The 19,100-nt window shown below is 36.6% G+C and overlaps 1 protein-coding gene across 1 annotated transcript in view; it reads left to right on the top strand.

The window, feature by feature from the left end:
* Window positions 1-19,100, top strand: part of LRBA (LPS responsive beige-like anchor protein) — a 746,329-nt gene that overhangs the window by 181,604 nt on the left and 545,625 nt on the right. Inside the window, exons 28-30 of the mRNA XM_068990001.1 lie at window positions 293-449; window positions 4,324-4,771; window positions 15,339-15,469. Coding sequence (XP_068846102.1) covers window positions 293-449; window positions 4,324-4,771; window positions 15,339-15,469 — 736 coding nt within the window. The remainder of the gene's footprint in view (window positions 1-292; window positions 450-4,323; window positions 4,772-15,338; window positions 15,470-19,100) is intronic.

Raw genomic sequence — 19,100 nt, forward strand, 5'->3', positions numbered from 1 at the left:
TATTTGATTAATCTTATAAAGTATATTAGGACATATCTCTTCAGATTGAGTTACTTAATGTAAAAAAAATGAGCCAGCATCTCTCTCCTGTTTCACAAGCATAAAACCTAACATATACAGGCATATTTTTAAGAGTCTTTGTTCAATCTTTGCTCAGGTGAATTCATTACTAGTTTCTGTGTATTTCAAAAGATTTGTGAATATGTTCTGTATTTGAATGTTGTCTTGTAAAATAAGATTCAAACGTGTTACTTAGTAGTGGCATGATTAACTCCTTTTATTCTCTCCCCAGGAGGATAGCAAACAAGCACAGTTTTTAGCCTTGGCAGTTGTATACTTTGTCTCCGTTCTTATGGTGTCAAAGTACAGAGACATTTTGGAACCGCAGAATGAAAGGCACAGCCAGTCTAGAGAAACTGGTAGTGAATGTGGAAATTTGTCGCTCCCTGGTAAGTTTCTGCATTTTATTATCCGGCATCCAAAAGTCAAGTAAAACATTACCTACTTACGGCAGTTAAAATATTCATCCTGGAATTTAAATCCGTTTATGTATACATTAATGAGAACATGCAATTATTTGTTATTAATAACGAAGTGTTTTAAAGACCCTGTAGTTAATTGCAACTAAGACGTGATTTGTTTTAAGTGAGCCATCTAATTAAAAAATAACTGAGAAAATGTTACAGTTTACGAATAAAGTATTAAATGTTTTTAACTCAGCATTTGTTGTGAAGAATAACGTATATTCTTTTATAAGACATATTTGTTAACAAATAAGTGTAATAATTGGAGTTATATATAAAATTAGCTGCCAGTCATAGATGTATAGAGAAGCAGCTAATGTGGTTACAGAAGTAGCTCCTACCCAACAGAGGAGAGTTATCTATCCAATCAGTATTCATTTGGTACCTCTTAGGTACCTGTTCATTACTGATGAGCAGAAACAAAAAATCTGCCTTCATAGAGCTTGTATTCTAGGAGAATAAGTAGAAAATGGGTATATATAATAAAACAAATTGTATAGTATTTTAGAAGATGTTAAGCCTTAAGACAATAAAAATTGGGGAAATAAATCAGGAATAACCAGGAGAAAGGGAGTGTGAATTTTCACTCTAAGGAGAATGGGAAATTTTTGGAGGGCTTTGAGTACAGGAGTTAGAATTGATGTATGTTATTAAAAAGTAGAATGTGGAATTCTGTTAAGATTACTTCCTGTAAGGTAAGAAAAAGCAGAGTTTCAGTTATGGAGCACTGTGTTACAGATTACCTGAAAGCGAAAACTCCCAACTATTTTAGTCTTGTTATCCTGATTCCATGACTTTGATTCAGATAAGGCACAGTGGTAAAAATTCCTGCTCCAAATGATGTTTCTGGGGTTGGAAAGTCTGAGATAATTTTTTACTCATTTATCTAGTGCCTCAGCTAGAATAGCTCCAAGATCTAGGGCTGACGGACTAAAATGACTAGACTGGGGTTGTGTGTCGGGGACCTTGCTACTTGTTTTCAGCTAAATTCCTTTGTTTTACTCCATTAGTTTGGAGGTCCTTTATCTCCTATGTGGAGGTCTCTCTGCATGATCTTACCAGCAAGGTAGCCAGACTGCTTTCAGAGATGTTCAGGGATTCTGAGAATGCACAAACTGTTAGATCTTCTTAAAGACTGGGTACTGAACTGGCCCATTGTCACTTTTGCCACATAAGTGTAAGTATGTCAGGCCCTGTGGAAAATTCTTCAAGAGATGGTAATACCAGACCACCTGACCTGACTCCTGAGAGATCTGTATGCAGGTCAAGAAGCAACAGTTAACTGGATGTGGAACAACAGACTGGTTCCAAATAGGGAAAGGAGTACATCAAGGCTGTATATTGCTACCCTGCTTATTTAACTTATGTGCAGAGAACATCATGAGAAATGCTGGACTGGATGAAGCACAAGCTGCAATCAAGATTGCCAGGAGAAATCTCAATTATGTCAAATATGCAGATGACACCACCCTTATGGCAGAAAGTGAAGAGGAACTAAAGAGCCTCTTGATGAAAGTGAAAGAGGAGAGTGAATAAGTTGCCTTAAAGCTCAATATTCAGCAAGCTAAGATCATAGTATCTGGTCCTATCACTTCATGGCAAATAGGTGGGGAAACAATGGAAACAGTGATAGACTTTATATCCTTCGGCTCCAAAATCACTGCAGATGGTGACTGCAGCCATGAAATTAAAAGACACTTACTCCTTGGAAGAAAAGTTATGACCAACCTAGACAGCTTATTAAAAAGCAGAGACATTACCTTGCCAACAAAGGTCCATCTAGTCAGGGCTATGGTTTTTCCAGTGGTCATGTAAGGATGTGAGAGTTGGACTATAAAGAAAGCTGAGTGCTGAAGAATTGATGCTTTTGAACTGTGGTGTTGGAGAAGACTCTTGAGAGGCCCTTGGAGTGCAAGGAGATCCAACCAGTCCATCCTAAAGGAAATCAGTCCTGAACATTCATATATGTTTAGATTTTGGAATATTCATTGGAAGGACTGATGTTGAAGCTGAAGCTTTAATACTTTGGCCACCTGATGTGAAGAACTGACTCATTGGAGAAGACCCTGATTATGGGAAAGATTGAAGGCAGGAGGAGAAGGGGATGACAGAAGATGAGATGGTTCGATGGCCAATTCAATGGATATGAGTTTGAGTAAACTCCGGGAGTTGGAGATGGACAGGGAGGCCTGGCGTGCTGCAGTCTGTGGGGTCACAAAGAGTCGTACATGACTGAACAGCTGAACTGAACTGAAGTCAGGCGCAGCCCATACTCAAGAACTGCTCAAGGGGATGAATACCAGGAGGCACGACCTGTAGATCCATTAATGTAACAGTCTAACATAACCAGTTAGGAGTATATTGCAATAATCTCGGCAAGAGGTGATTTGGGTATTGACCTGGGTGGTAACTGTAGGGCTAGTGAGAAGCAGTGAGATTTTGGATATATTCTGATGGTGAGAAAGCAGTATTTAAAAATATTAGGTGTCCGTATGTGAAATATCGAAGGTAGTCAAGAATAATAATAATGTACAGTTGGATAGACTGAAGGTGAAACATAGGCAAGGATAAGAAATTTAATTTTCGATATGTTGTGTTTATGATGTCTTTTAGACATATTAAAAAAATGTAGAGTAGGCAGTTACATACAACAATCTAAATTTGATTGAATGATTGAAATAGTGATATTTAATACTTGGAGAGTGAATGAGACCATTAACAATATAAATGTTGATAGAACAAGTAAAAGGATTAAGAACTGAGTACTGAATTCCTCCAAGTTAAGAAATAAGGGAGAAAGAGAAGTGAAGGAAGTGAAGAAGGAATCACAGTAAGGCATGTGAAAAGCTGGAAGAGTGTTACCAGCCTGGAAGGAATACGCGGTTGCTGCTGCTGTTCTGGCCTGGAGAATCCCAGGGACGGGGGAGCCTCATGGGCTGCCGTCTGTGGGGTCTCACAGAGTCGGACATGACTGAAGCGACTTAGCAGCAGCAGCAGCTGTTATGTCAAGAGCTGTTAGGTCGAAAATTGGTCATTGGATTTAGTAAGATGGAACATTTTTGTTGAAATGGAATCAATACCTGATTGGAGGGAATGAAAATCAAATAGAAAAGGTGATGTTCCTTGTGGAACTAGATTTTAAAGGTCATTGAATCATTCATCCATATAAGGTTCGTAACATGTTTTCTAGTAGAATCTATGTCTGAGGTAGAGGTCTTGGGACTATTACCCGAAGAAATGCCAGTGTATAAGGCACAGAAGCCCATTCAGCAGATTGTAAGCAATTTTGTGTTGTATATGTATTACGGCATGAGTAGCAGGAGATAAAGTTGGAGATGAAAAATACTTATTGGTGGACCTACTACTTGCCGGACATTGTTGTAGGCCCAGGCATTGTCACTAGTGCTGGAGATGAAGTGTTAATGAAGACAAATTCACTACCCTGATGAAGTTTACATCCTAGCAGACTTCTATTTTTGAAGAACCTTGAGTATACCCGAAGGATTTTGGAGTTTTTCTTATAGACCAATGGCTTTCAATCTTGTGTTGCTACCCATTGGTATGTCATATTCAGTTTGGGGTTTTCTCAGATACTTTGTTAACCTTATTTATTATTATTATTTTATTAAACTATTTCATTATATGTATATTTACTCAGTACATTTTATAGATTAATTTGTTTTAGCCTTTTAAAACATGCTGTAAGTTTCATAATCTAAAACAATTAGGAGTCAATGTACCTTTTTAAAATTATTTGTAAATTTTTTTAATTTTTACTTTTCTTCTTTTTCTGGGCAAGATGTAGAAGACTCACCAGCAGCATCGAGCCCAGTAACTCCAGCATCTGTGGAAGAATCTGGAAGCATATCACCTGCTCCAAGGAGGGACTCAGGCATTGGGGGAGAAACAGCTCCTGGGCTAGGCAGCTGTGAGGACGTGGCTGCTCCTGGAGCCCCTCAGAGCGTCACTGCAGGCCCCGATGCCATCAATGAGGCGCTGTGCACTCTTTCTTCAGAAGTCAGTAAATCTCAGGAAACCAAAAGTGACGGAGGGAATGAATTGGATAGCCAGGCTGCACCGTCAGTTCCAGTTTCAAAAAATGTCAACGTGAAGGACATTCTCCGAAGCTTAGTAAACATACCAGCAGATGGGGTCACCGTGGATCCTGCCCTTCTGCCACCAGCCTGCCTTGGGGCTCTCGGAGATCTCTCTGCTGAACAACCTGTGCAGTTCAGATCTTTTGACAGGTACTATAAATAGTCTTTTGTTTTAGCATCTTATAAATACATGCATTATAATGGAGTTTAAGCAGGAATTTAACTTTGTTAAATTTTGTAGCTTCAGCATTAAAAAGGGATGTTTTAATCTAGTTTTGAAAATTATGATATTTTGTTGACAGGTTTGTATATCATTTCATTTTTTTAAAAATTAAATTTATTTATTTTAATTGGAGGCTAATTACTTTACGATATTGTAGTGGTTTTTGCCATACATTGACATGAGTCAGCCGTGGGTGTACATGTGTACCCCATCCTGAACCCCCTTCCCACTTCCCTCCCCATCCTACCCCTCTGGGTCATCCCTTGCCCTGGCCCTGAGCACCCTGTCTCATGCATTGAACTTGGACTGGTGATGTGTTTCACATATGATAATATACATGTTTCAATGCTATTATCAACATAATCATTAAGATTGTTTAAGAATAATGTTAATATCACATTCAGTTCAGTTCAGTCACTCAGTCATGTCCGACTCTTTGCGACCCCATGAATCGCAGCACTCCAGGCCTCCCTGTCCATCACCAGCTCCCAGAGTTCATTCAAACTCATGTCCATCGAGTCGGTGATGCCATCCAGCCATCTCATCCTCTGTCATCCTCTTCTTCTGCCCCCAATCCCTCCCAGCATCAGTTATTTCCAATGAGTCAACTCTTTGCATGAGGTGGCCAAAGTATTGGAGGTTCAGCTTCAGCATCAGTCCTTCCAATGAACACCCAGGACTGATCTCCTTTAGAATGGACTGGTTGGATCTCCTTGCAGTCCAAGGGACTCTCAAGAGTCTTCTCCAACACCACAGTTCAAAAGCATTAATTCTTCGGTGCTCAGCTTTCTTCACAATCCAACTCTCGCATCCATACATGACCACTAGAAAAACCATAGCCTTGACTAGACAGATCTTTGTTGACAAAGTAATGTCTGTGCTTTTCAATATGCTATCTAGGTTGGTCATAACTTTCCTTCCAAGGAGTAAGCGTCTTTTAATTTCATGGCTGCAGTCACCATCTGCAGTGATTTTGGAGGCAGAAAAACAAAGTCTGCCACTGTTTCCACTGTTTCCCCATCTATTTCCCATGAAGTGATGGGACCGGATGCCATGATCTTCGTTTTCTGAATGTTGAGCTTTAAGCTGACTCTTTCACTCTCCTCTTTCACTTCCATCAAGAGGCTTTTTAGTTCCTCTTCAGTTTCTGCCATAAAGTGGTGTCATCTGCATATCTGAGGTTATTGACATTTCTCCTGGCAATCTTGATTCCAGCTTGTGCTTCTTCCAGCCCAGCGTTCCTCATGATGTACTCTGCATAGAATTTAAATAAGCCTTGATGTACTCCTTTTCCTATTTGGAACCAGTCTGCTGTTTCATGTCCAGTTCTAACTGTTGCTTCCTGGCCTGCATACAGATTTCTCAAGAGGCAGGTCAGGTGGTCTGGTATTCCCATCTCTTGAAGAATTTTCCACAGTTTATTGTGATCCACACGGACAAAGGCTTTGGAATAATCAAAGCAGAAATAGATGTTTTCCTGGAACTGTCTTGCTTTTTCGATGATCCAGCGGATGTTGGCAATTTGATCTCTGGTTCCTCTGCCTTTTCTAAAACCAGCTTGAACATCTGGAAGTTCACGGTTCACGTACTGTTGAAGCCTGGCTTGGAGAATTTTGAGCATTATTTTACTAGCGTGTGAGATGAGTGCAACTGTGTGGTAGTTTGAGGATTCTTTGGCATTGCCTTTCTTTGGGATTGGAATGAAAACTGACCTTTTCCAGTCCTGTGGCCACTGCTGAGTTTTACAAATTTGCTGGCATATTGAGTACAGCATTTTAACAGCATCATCTTTCAGGATTTGACATAGCTCAACTGGAATTCCATCACCTCCCCTAGCTTTGTTTGTAGTGATGCTTTCTAAGGACCACTTCACTTCACATTCCAGGATGTCTGGGTCTAGGTGAGGGATCACACCATCGTGATTATCTTGGTCATGAAGATCGTACAGTTCTTCTGTGTATTCTTGCCACCTCTTCTTAATATCTTCTGCTTCTGATAGGTCCATACCATTTCTGTCCTTTATCGAGCCCATCTTTGCATGAAATGTTCCCTTGGTATCTCTAATATTCTTGAAGAGATCTCTAGTCTTTCCCATTCTGTTGTTTTCCTCTATTTCTTTGCATTGATTGCTGAGAAAGGCTTTCTTACCTCTTCTTGCTATTCTTTCGAACTCTGCATTCAGGTGCTTATATCTTTCCTTTTCTCCTTTGCCTTTCACTTCTCTTCTTTTCACAGCTATTTGTAAGGCATCTCCAGACAGCCATTTTGCTTTTTTGCCTTTCTTTTCCATGGGGATGGTCTTGATCCCTGTGTCTTGTATGATGTCATGAACCTCTGACCATAGCTCATCAGGCACTCTGTCTATCAGATCTAGTTCCTTAAATCTGTTTCTCACTTCTGTTGTATAAACATAAGGGATTTGATTTAGGTCATACCTGAGTGATCTAGTGGTTTTCCCTACTTTCTTCAATTTAAGTCAGAATTTGGCAATAAGGAGTTCATGATCTGAGCCACAGTCAGCTCCTCGTCTTATTTTTGCTGACTGTATAGAGCAAGTTGTGTATTAAATAATTTTCTTCTTTGTTTGTTGGAACCTAAAATCACTTATTCTTCCAAATGGTTATCTTTCACTCCCCTGCTGTCAGTATGTGCCAGCCTTTATGGAAAAAGTGGGAATCTGAATTCTGGCAGACTTAGGAGTTCATCTAAGTGTTCAGTCTTGACAGCTTGAGAGAGCTGACTGGAGATTCCTGACTTTGTAGGTTCTGTTGTCCTAAGAAACCTTTGGCTAATTTGCTTGAGATGCTTCTTTATATTAAATTTACAGTAAATTTTCTGAAATTGTGTCTGTAAGACATATATATGAGTTATTGAATTCTTTTTCAAAGGTCAACATTTTTATATGAAACAAGCTCTACCTTATAGAAAAGTTGCCAATTAGAAGAAATTTTACTTTTCCTAAACCTGTTGAGGGGAAATTGATACAATACGCCATCCTTTTTGAATAGTTTATTGTGTTTTTTTTCTGCATGTCCACAGTAAATTCATCACAATAAGGAAATTAAGATTGATATCATACTTGCACATCTTCAAACCCATTTCAAGTTTCGTTGATTTTCTCAGTAATGCTCTTTTTAGTAGAAGGATTGAATTCAGAATTGTGCACTGTATTTTGTTGTGTCTCTGTTCTTCATTTTGGAAGAATAGTTCCTTATTCTTTGCTTGAATTTAATAGCCTCGACCCTTTAGAAGGTGAGATTCCAGCTGTTTTGCATAATGTCCCTCAGTTTAGTTTGTTATTGTTTCCTCGAGATTCGATTCAATTTAAAGCGTCTTTGGGAGTAGTATCTCAGAAGTGGCCCTGTTTTTTCCTGTTGTGTTCTAACAAGTGGCACGCAGTTTTATCTTCTTACTGATGATACTCATTCAGATCATTTATTAAAATGGGATTTTCTGGGTTTCTCCACTGTTAAGGTACTCCTTGGGAAGAGGTACTATGAAACTGTTATCATCCTCATCAAATGAATTCAATACATTCAATATATGGCCTTATGGTTTCCTGTTTTATAGAATGAATTATACTGTTATGTTGTTGTTTATCTTGATACTGAAATTGTCTCTTATTTATCCAGTGGGATTGCCTTCCAGTTGGCTTCTGTTTTCTTTTGACATATTTTCATCATAATTTCCTACTTTCTGGTTGTTTATTTCACTGTGCCTTCTCTGTATTTCATCTTATCTCTTGATTTCCTACTTCAGACTTGTTGGCACATTAGACGTCCAAGCTGGTTAAAATTATTTATATAATTAAGGTGCACTGAACACTGGGAATATATAATTTTCTTGGAAAATCTTTTTGCCATCATCCTCTGTCATCTTGTTCCTTCTCCCTCTGTCTAAAGTTTAGATCGAGTGTCCTGGAATGATAAGACTGGTAGAGTCTCAGTTCCAGGTAAATAGCATATTGGTATATGTGTGATGTGTTGCTATAGAGACAGTGGTTGCTAGAGTCAGATCTTTTTTTCCTTTTATTCCTTTCTTTCTTTTTTTTTTAAATTAGGCTTATAGGAATTATATATTGATTCTGGAAATCAGACACAGCTGTGTGTGAGTTCTGGCTCATTTACTTATTAGTGGATTTGGACAAATTACTTCATCCCTCTGAGTCTCAGTTTCCTATGTGACAGTGTGATACTATAGGACTATTAAAGCGGAAAAAAAGCAGAACAATATGTATTGGTGTGAAATGATATTGAATATATATTAATCTGTAGCACTTAGCATGGAGAAATCTAGAAGTTTAAAAGATTATGCCTAGTGTTAATGAGGGTACATTGTGGAGGGCATTGTGGTACAGTTTATTTGAGGGAAAATTGGCAGTTAATTAAAATTTTAAATATGCAAACTTAATTATATCTCTAGAATTTTATACAGATGTATACAAGTACAAAATGTTTTCTTCCTGTAAGAGGAATTTCTTAATTAAGCTAATACCTGTTGAGCTTTTACCCTGTGAAAGTGTTAAAGTGCATTGTTTTAGATAGGCAGGTAGGTGGGTAGACAGATACTGTTTTTGTTTTTATTTTACAGATGAAGAAACTGAGGCATAGGGAATGTAAAAAAGCAGCTTAAGCTCTTGTGCTAATAAGTGGTGGAGCTGGGATTTAAGCCATAGCCAGTGGACTCTCTACCCTGTCATTTGGCAGTGCTGTGCAGACGTAGTTGCAAATGAAGAACTGGTTGCTTGTGTTGTTTCCTATGCATATGGTAAATATATGGTAAATACTCCGCAGCCACTGATGAGAGAAAAGCACAACACTATGTATTGATTTGAAATGATGTTGAAGATATATTATTAAATGAAAAAGCAGAGTACAATTTAGGTTGGGATTTAATTGTCTTAAAAATATATATATGTTTCCATATGTCTCAAAAAGTATATGACAAACTGCAATGACTATATTTTGAGGTATAAATGATTAGGCTTTTAAAAAATTGACAGTATTTATAAATTTGTTTAAATTTGTATTAATGTTAGATTAAATTATGAGAAAACCTTGAGGGTAGGTTTTTACCTTTAATGTATATTTCTAATATAATCAGAGTTGTTTCCTTATAAATTCCCTAATTTTCACGTGTTTTGGCATTTATTTCTTCTTAAATAGTGGACAAATTTTCTGTGCCTTCATGATACCTTCAGTGAGTAGGTTATGAACTTGTTCAGGAAACTGAAAAGGGAATCCATTTTTAGGGATTTATTAAAATAGAAAACAAAGGGGAATTTGACAGTACTATTTTTCAGGAGGCTGTTTGGAGCTTACATGTCTGGTATGCATTTAACATATTGTCTGATGGCAAGCAAACTGCTCTGTTTTCCCCCTCTCTTTTTCAAAGCAAGAGACACCTTTTGAAAAACTTTTCATGCAGCTTTAGACCAAAGGAGTATCTTAGAGAATTTCAAAGCATCCCTCTGATCGTGTATTTATCTCTGGAATGCTGTGTCAGAAATCACAACTCTCCTCATATCTTAAGAATTATCAACTTCCAAGCAATAGCTGGAAAGTTTAGAGTAACAGCTCCATGAGTGGAACCTTGCTGATGGGCTGCCGGGTTGTGGGCCTTTGTGGATGGCAAGGTGTTTGTGTTCATTCCCATGCCAAAATTCCTGCTCTTATCTCCTTCAGAGATTCTCTCTGGTGATTAGTGGATGCCAGGGATTTATCTTGATAAAGTTCAAGGGCTTTGTCTGGCTTTTCAGCTAGATCCTTAGGGAATAAAGTACTTGGCTTAAAATGCTCTTCTCCTTTAGTGAACTATTTGCATGTTAGAGAAAATAGCGTTTCTGTGAAAGTTTATGATATTTCAAACTGATACAATTCTGAAATGGAACTTCTCAACCTTAGTGATCTGGAAGAAAATGTTGCTCTCTCTTTGTTACTCAATTAAAAGAAATCTTCAAAAAAGTCTCCCTAGTTCAGGTAAGAAAAAGAAAAGTCAGCAGTGTTTACTTTCTATCTGTGGAGGCGACTTAGGAAAGTTACTTCTTTCTCATTTGTAAAATGGGGCTAATAATATGAAGTGCTTACCTCTCGGGTTGTTAGTATAAATAATCCCCTCGTGGTGGTAGTTTGTTGTAAATGTAAATAACACAATTCATATATGTCCTTAGCATAGTGCTTTACAGATACTAATTATTAAAGTTGGTGGGTATAAAGAAAAAAAGCTATAATATGTGGAATTTTGTACTTTAATATTTCATTATAACTTGAAAGTATGGAAAAACAGCTTGCATAATTAAAGGATTTACCTGTCTTCTGTTTTTTTATGCCAAAAAGTTTGAAGTGCTTTTTCTTAAAATTGATGGCATATGTCAAAAATTCAGTCAAGCATTTCAATTTGTTTTAAGTAGAACCTTAAGCTGTAGGATGAAAATGATGCCATTTTATTAAAATTTTAAGACAGGGTTTACTAATCCATTTGCTCAGAGGTAAAGAATCTGCTTGTCAAGGAGGAGATACAGATTTGATCTGTGGGTTGGGAAGATCCCTTGGAGAAGGAAATGGCCACTGACTCCAGTATTCTTGCCTGGAAAATCCCATGGACAGAGGACCCTGGTGGCTGCAGTCCATGGGGTCACAAAAGAGTTGGACAGGAGTTAGCAACTAAACAACAACGTTGCTAACAGTTTAGAGTTACACTTTTATACATGATAAGTATGGTAGCTTAAATATACCCCTGTGTTGAAGATTTTAGTCTTTTACACAGAAAATTTATAACTTACAGCAATAAAGACAGTAAAGGGAGTGAGAATATCATGAAGTTTGCCTCCTACTTAATGTCCTTCCAAGTGAATCTTTGTGATTGAATTTTCTTTGTTTTTATGTGGCCCAAAGCTAAAGCATTATATTGTTACTTTCTCAGAGGTGATTTGAAACAAACATTGAATATGGAAATTGATTAATTCTATTTGTCTATTATGTACTGAGGAAATTGCTAAAGAATTCAGTTTTTCTGTTTCTGAGCAGAGATATTTTTGTATTTTAGTAGCCGTCTATGGGGTTGCACAGAGTCGGGCATGACTGAAGCGACTTAGCAGCAGCAGCAGCAGTACATATGTATTAATAATTTTAAATCTTGGAAGCCTTTATTCTCATTGCTTATAGATTATAATATAGAATTATGTTTAAATGTTACTGTAATTGTGGTGATGTACAATTTTTGAATATTCTAAAAATCATTTAATTTTATACTATATATGAATAAATTACATGGAATGTGAATTATATCTCAATAAAACTTAAGAAACTGGTTCAAATTAGAGGCCCTTGTTTAGATAAACCTAGAATTGTGGGTCAGTTCTGCCATCTACCTTGACAAATTACTTTTACTTTCTGAACTTTACTTTTCCAGTTTTTTAAATGAAAGTAATAACTATGTTAGGATTATTTTGTGAATTGTGTAGTAATTCTTGACATATTATCAGTGCTTAATCTTAGCATTCATTAATGATTTGTTAAGTTTATATGATAGGATCATGTACTATATGTATTTATTAAGTTTGTATAATTGGATCATGCAAGAACACAAAGAATAGTGAACATCATCTTGGCTGTCTGGGGACACTTAACCTTTGGGCAAGGTTTTGGAAGGTGAGAAGGAGGATTGCTGGCAAACAGACTGAGCGGAAGGAATCTTGGTAGAGAAACGGCGCGTACAAAGGATTGGAGTTGTGAGATAATGTACATGCTTAGCTCAAGAACCATAAGAGCATGTTGCAGAAGTCCGTAAGGAATGCTAGGTAAATGTAAATTCATATGGGAACCCACACTTCAGATGTGTTTGGAATGAGAATGTGTGAAAGATATTGGACAGTAAATATTTACTGAACTAAGTTATAGCTGTTATTCATGATCGAAAACATTATTAATGGCACTTGTCTGAAGGAACAGAAATGAGGTCGGGTTCTCTCGTTATCTGTTATTAACTGTGCCACCTTTGACGAATAGAGATTTTGTGTTTTACGGGATATCTGTGGTAAATTTTTCATTGTTGCTATCTTTTCACCATTTTGTTAAACATACAGAGAAGTTCAAAGTGTCGTACAGTGAACATTTAGTGACCTGTCACTGAGATTCTGCAATTAGCCCTTATTTCTTTACTTCATTGTACAATTCTCCATATAACCATCTCTGTATCCATCAGTCTTATTTTTTATGCATTTCAAAGTAAGTTGCAGGCATAAGATCACTTCAGTCTTAAAACAGTTAAGGTGCGTACGTCTCTAACCAGAGACCAATACAGTTTTTTAAGGTAAAGTGTACATACTATGATAGGCACAAATCTTAAGTGTGCCATTTTATGAGTTTTGACCAATTAAGCACCTGTGTAACCTAAATTTCCAGTCAAGTTGTCCTCAGTCTTGAAAGTTCCTTAATGCTCCTTCCTAGCTAGTGCCTGTCCCTCACAGGCAATTATTGTTGTATATTTTTTAAACAATAGATTAATTTTGCTTTTTCTAGAACTTCATGTAGGAAGTTCATGAAGGATTTAAATCCTTACATCCTTAAAGGAAATACAAAATGTGTGTTCTTCCGTATAAGGCTTCCTTCACTTAACATAATGCTTTTGAGATTCATACATGTTATGTTAATCAATCAGTAGTTTATTTATATTACTATTATTCCTATATGTATACAACCAAATTTTAATTCATTTTTCTGCTTAAAGATTCAGGGCTATTTCCAGATTTTGGTTGTTATCAGTAAAGCATTTCTTAATGTTATTGTATCTATTCTTTATGGTCTTAAGTTATCGTGAGGAAATTTCTAAGAGTAGAATTGCTGGTACATAGGGTAGGCTTATGGCTTAAATTTCAAATATAGAAAAAACGGTTTCACTTTTCTAAAGACTAAATTCTGTCGCTCCTATCAGTAGAGTAAACCAGATCTTGCTAGTTGTTTCTTTTATGAACAAATGTCAGAGTAAATCCTCCATGTTCACCCCTCTCCCGTCAAAATAGCTTGCTAGCAAATAAATAGCTACAGAGTTTCTTAAACAATAGGCTTGTAAAGTTTTGCCTGTAGCAGGTAATGCACAAAGTACATTTTGTATTGTTTTGTGAGTGTACTACCAGCACACGTGTACACACACACACACACACGTGCACACATGCAGAGAGGGGGTCGTCCACTCCCCCTAAAGTCAATAGTCTTCATGTGATATGAGCTACCATGATTTCAGCACAGCATTTTGGATTGAGGGCTCAGGTGGCTGTTGCTCCTATTTTTTAGTGTATAGTTAACATTGGCAGTCACCCTTATAATGAGGTGCCACCAGCTACCCCCAAGTACATTGAATACACCATGCCTAGCGCAAGAGAACTTGATTTAATTGGCAACAGTGTTTGCTGTCACATGATAGGCACTGAAGTAAAACAGAACCTATTTCACTTTGTGTTGTCTCTTTCTGATGTAACAATGCAAACAAAATGTATTGTTAAAGTATTGGAATTACATAATTTTCACTTCTGAATGCATTTATTGGGATCAAGTAACTTTATTTCGAAACGGAATAAAGCTGTTAAGGGAATACTTGAAGCTTGCAGTTACAATATTGTCAACAAAAGATGTGATTAAATAAATTGAATGTTGAAGACTTTAGGCTTATGGTTAACACCAGGTAATTAAAAGTAAGCACTGCTGTGGGAGTGTATTATATATCAGCTGTCCTCTTTACCTCATTAACTGGTTTTTTGCATGTTTATGGAGCTAACTTCAATTAAAAGTGCCTTTTACATTATGCCTAATAAGGTCTTTTAGTTACTATTTTGGCATAAAGTATTACCCTTTAATTGAAATTGGTATATCATAAATACCTGTGTTTAAATAATACAGAGATGAACAAATTTGATTAGTTGATATTTTTATATCTAGCTTTTATGTGTATGCATTGTTTATTTGTAATATTATCACAAGATGGTCTTTGAGGGTTGAAAAGTAAAAGTTTGACTGTGTACATGTTTAAAAATTGTTAATGTCTGCATTTTCTTACTTTATAAGATTTCTAAGGTTTTATCATTTCAACTTACTGGTGCTTTAAGATTCTTGTAGAAATCTGTTGAGTTTTCTGCTTCACTTCTGAGGTTAAGAAAAAGTTACTTCTCCACATGAATGCCATATTTCTTTTTTGTATATACCTTTGGTTATATTTTAAGTTGGATAATTAAAGATGATTTTAAATTTAAAGAATATAGTAAATATAAGTTTAAATGTTAACATGTATTATTATATTTTCATAGAACATTATCTTGATTCTGAAAAGAATAAATTAATGTGAATACCATTGAAGTGATTTCTCATTGAGAATATTTTCTAAATTGTACATCAGAATAGAGATATATGGTAGAAAGAAGTTGGTTTCCTATTTTCTGTTTTGAAGTTTCTGTAATTGTGTGATCTTCTATATTTTAAAATCTATTTATTTTCTTTTTTACAGAAGTGTCATCGTTGCGACAAAAAAATCAGCAGTCTTACCTTCCACACTTACAGGTACACCTACCAATGCTGTTAGTGTGGTTTCTTCAGTAGATTCAGCTCAAGCCTCAGATGTGGGGGGAGAATCACCTGGTGAGTTTGTTACCAGTGAATACAACAAAAAAGTTCTTAATCTCATTTTAGCAAAGTTTAGGATTGTTGATTAAGTAAAAAGTTTTGTAAGGCGTGTTTTAAATGATTATACTTTTGTATTGTTGATTATTTAGTAATTTTCTGAATAAATTTGAGCAATATGAAATAAATTAAATCAAGGATTTCAGTACTTTTCCCACTTAAACGTAGTAGTGTGTGATGAATTGGATGCCACTATTTGTGTGGATGAATGAATGAGAGATCTATTAAAATACTTTTTTCCTCTCCCTGCTCTTGAGTTGTATATAGGTAGTGTTTAGTATGAGAAAGTTTTGGTGAAATTTGGTCTTTGAGTCTGGTTGTCAATTGCCAGCTGTTCATGTGGTATCCAGTGCTTTGCTCTCTCTTGCATAGTGTCTGAGTTAGATACTTGGGAGGGGAATGCTGCCCTCGAGTCGTCATTCAGGTGTTAGTCTTGGTAGTTCAGTAACTCTTACTGCAGTTTGATTTTTGTCCCAGCTCTCTTTCTATATTCCTTCCAAAGTCTTGGGTGCAAGACCTTAAATCCTAGCAGTTTTTAAGAAACTTAGTGATAATTCTGGGTGAACTTGAAGACTCTGTGATATTAAAAGGACCAAGTTATTGAGTAGGAAATGGCAACCCACTCCAGTATTGTTGCCTGGAAAAGTCTATGGACAGAGGAGCCTGGCAGGCTACAGTCCATGGGTAGCAAGGAGTCAACGCAAATGAGCAGCTGAGCACAAACAAACAAGGGCCCACCGTAATCCCGGCTGATCTCATCTCAAAATCCACAATCACAGGTACAAAGATTGTTTTTGTAAATAAAGTCCTCTTTGTAGGTTCTGGGGGTTACAACTTGGGCATACCTTTGGGGCTGCTATTAAACCTGCTGTGGTCTTTTTTTTTTCTTATAGACTTTTTTTTTTCTTTGTTGTGCTATTTCATTTAAAAAAAAACCCTAAACTAAAAAACTAGAAAAAAATTAATCCCCCAAAGAATTTATTCTTTCTTGTTACTCTAGGATGAGATTAATGAAAAATAGAAGGAATTTTGAAAGAATGAGTAGGTGGGCTGTATTAAAATCAGAAATACTGTTTTCTCCTCATCTTTTGGGACATTTCAGGCCTCCTATCCACTGTTCTACTTTTGTTTGGTAAACAAGTATATTTCAGAGAGTTTTGCTTCAAACTTGATATTTCTACTAGCCAATTGTCAGGGACATTTTATTTTTCCTTTCTGTGTACTACATAGCACGTGTTCTAGAAACAAAGACTAGGATTGTTTATTTATTGTCCCTGGTTTTTTTCCCCCCTTTCATTGTAGTTATTTTACTTGTGTCAACAGAAACATTTTTTCAAAAGTTTAAATGTGATTAATTCTTTACAACTTTCTTAGTGTTGAGTGATAGTAGAAAATGCTCACAGTAGGTTAAATAAAATATTACATGCAATGCTTTACATGTTGTGTAATAGTAAATATTTGAAGTATATATATATATTTTTATATATGAAAAGCAAGGAAATGTACACTGAAGTTACATGATTTTTTCCATGAATTACTGGAAATTTTGATTTTTGAAAATTTTAATTTTAGTATATTTTCCAAAAATTTATCAGTAACCCTATATTATTTTGGGGCTTTCCGGGTGGCTTAGAGGGTAAAGTGTCCACCTGCAATGCGGGAGACCCTGGTTCAATCCCTGAGTCAGGGCGAACCCCTGGAGAAGGCAATGGCAACCACTCCGCTACTCTTGCCTGGAAAATCCCATGGATGGAGGAGCCTGGGAGGCTCAGTCCATGGGGTCACAAAGAGTCAGACACGACTGAGTGACTTCACTTCACATATTATTTTTATACTTAAGAAAAATAGTTGTTGAAGAAAAATGTTTACAAGGAAACTAAAAGCTGCAATAGTAGTAGACAGCCTTGTGCTGTCTCATTTTTTATTTTATTAAAACATTTAAGCAAAGTAATAGACCTTATTGTTCAGATGATTTAGGCTATAGGAATGGAAGGTAGAGAGTTCCTGTATTATACCTTCTTAGTTTTACCCCCTCTTCATTCCTGTGTCATTAATATCTTGCAATAGTATTGTATATGTATATATTTTTCATCATTCATTGTCTTATGAGAAACTATAAAGGAAAATAAGTATAGTACTCTAGTAGAATTTCCTTCTTCTTTATTGTTCCATTATACTCTGATGTGTGTTTTTTTTTTTAAATTTTGCAGAAGAAGCAATTTGGTGATCTGTTTTGGACCGGTTATATACATTTATGTTCTTTCACCTCTATTGAAAGGCCTTAAAAAGAGTCAACTGTGATTTTTCTAGACCAGCCCCCTGTTGGGAAAAAGGCAGATGTTACTAACATCTATGAAACTTTCTGCCATCTTTTAAATTCAGTAATATTAATTTCTGGTAACTTCCTAGACCATATGTAGTAAGTTCATTATTTTCATCTTATTTGGAATACAGTGCCCTTTAATTTCAGTTTATGGGACAAATTAAATAGGATCTGAGTTTTAAAAATTTGTGCAGTCTTTGTCTGACTTATTTCAATAAAGACAGAAAAAGTGTTAAATAAAAAAATAAATAACAGTGATATGAGGGAAAGAAAAAAATTCCTGCAGTCTTCAGAAGAGATAAATAGAAAGAAAGCTGATATATGGGTAATATTTAATATTAATAGAAAAAGGCTGAGTTATAGGTAATATTTGACAGAAAGGGGGCTCCCCAGGTGGTACAAGTGGTAAAGAATCCATCTGCCTGTGGCCCCTGAGGCAGGAAGATCCTCTGGTGTAGGAAATGGCAACCCACTCCAGTATTCTTGCCTGGGAAATCCCATGGACAGAGCAGCGTGGTGTGCTATAGTCAGTGGGGTTGCAAGGTGAGAACACACACGCTGGTTTGCTATTTAATATAAAACAGTATGATGAATTTTCTTCTGAAGCCATTTTCCAGTAATCATTATAATGTAAAATACTCACCCTGAAGAACCATATGCAGAATGACAGAATAATTTTCCATCTTGAAGACTGTTATAATTGTTGGATGTTGCTCTTGTTCAGTTGCTAAATTGTGTTTGACTCTCTGCAACCCCATGGACTACAAGCTTCCCTGTTCTTCACCATCTCCCAGAGTTTGCTCAGACTCATGTTCATTGACTTGGTGATGCCATCTGACCATGTCATCCTCTGTGGGCCCCTTCTCATCCTGCCCTCAGTATCTCCCAGCATCAAGGATGTTTTCCAGTGAGTTGGATCTTCACATCGGGTGGCCACAGTATTGGAGCTTCAGTACCAATCCTTTGAAGAAATATTTACGGTTGATTTCCTTTACAATTGACTGATTTGACTTTCATGCAGTCCAGGGGACTCTAAAGAGTCTTCTCCAGCACCACAGTGAGACAGCATCACTTCTCCAGCGCTCAATCTTCTTCACGGTCCAGCTCTCACATCCATACATGACTACTGGGAAAACCGTAGCTTTGACTGTATGGGCCTTTGTTGACAGATAGCTGTTTCTGCTTTTTCATATGCTGTCTTGGGTTTGTCATAACTTTTCCTTCCAAGGAGCAAGGGTCTTTTAATTTCATGGGTGCAGTCACCAT

This window comes from Capricornis sumatraensis, chromosome 17, assembly GCF_032405125.1.
Source record: "Capricornis sumatraensis isolate serow.1 chromosome 17, serow.2, whole genome shotgun sequence".
Classification (NCBI taxonomy): domain Eukaryota; kingdom Metazoa; phylum Chordata; class Mammalia; order Artiodactyla; family Bovidae; genus Capricornis; species Capricornis sumatraensis.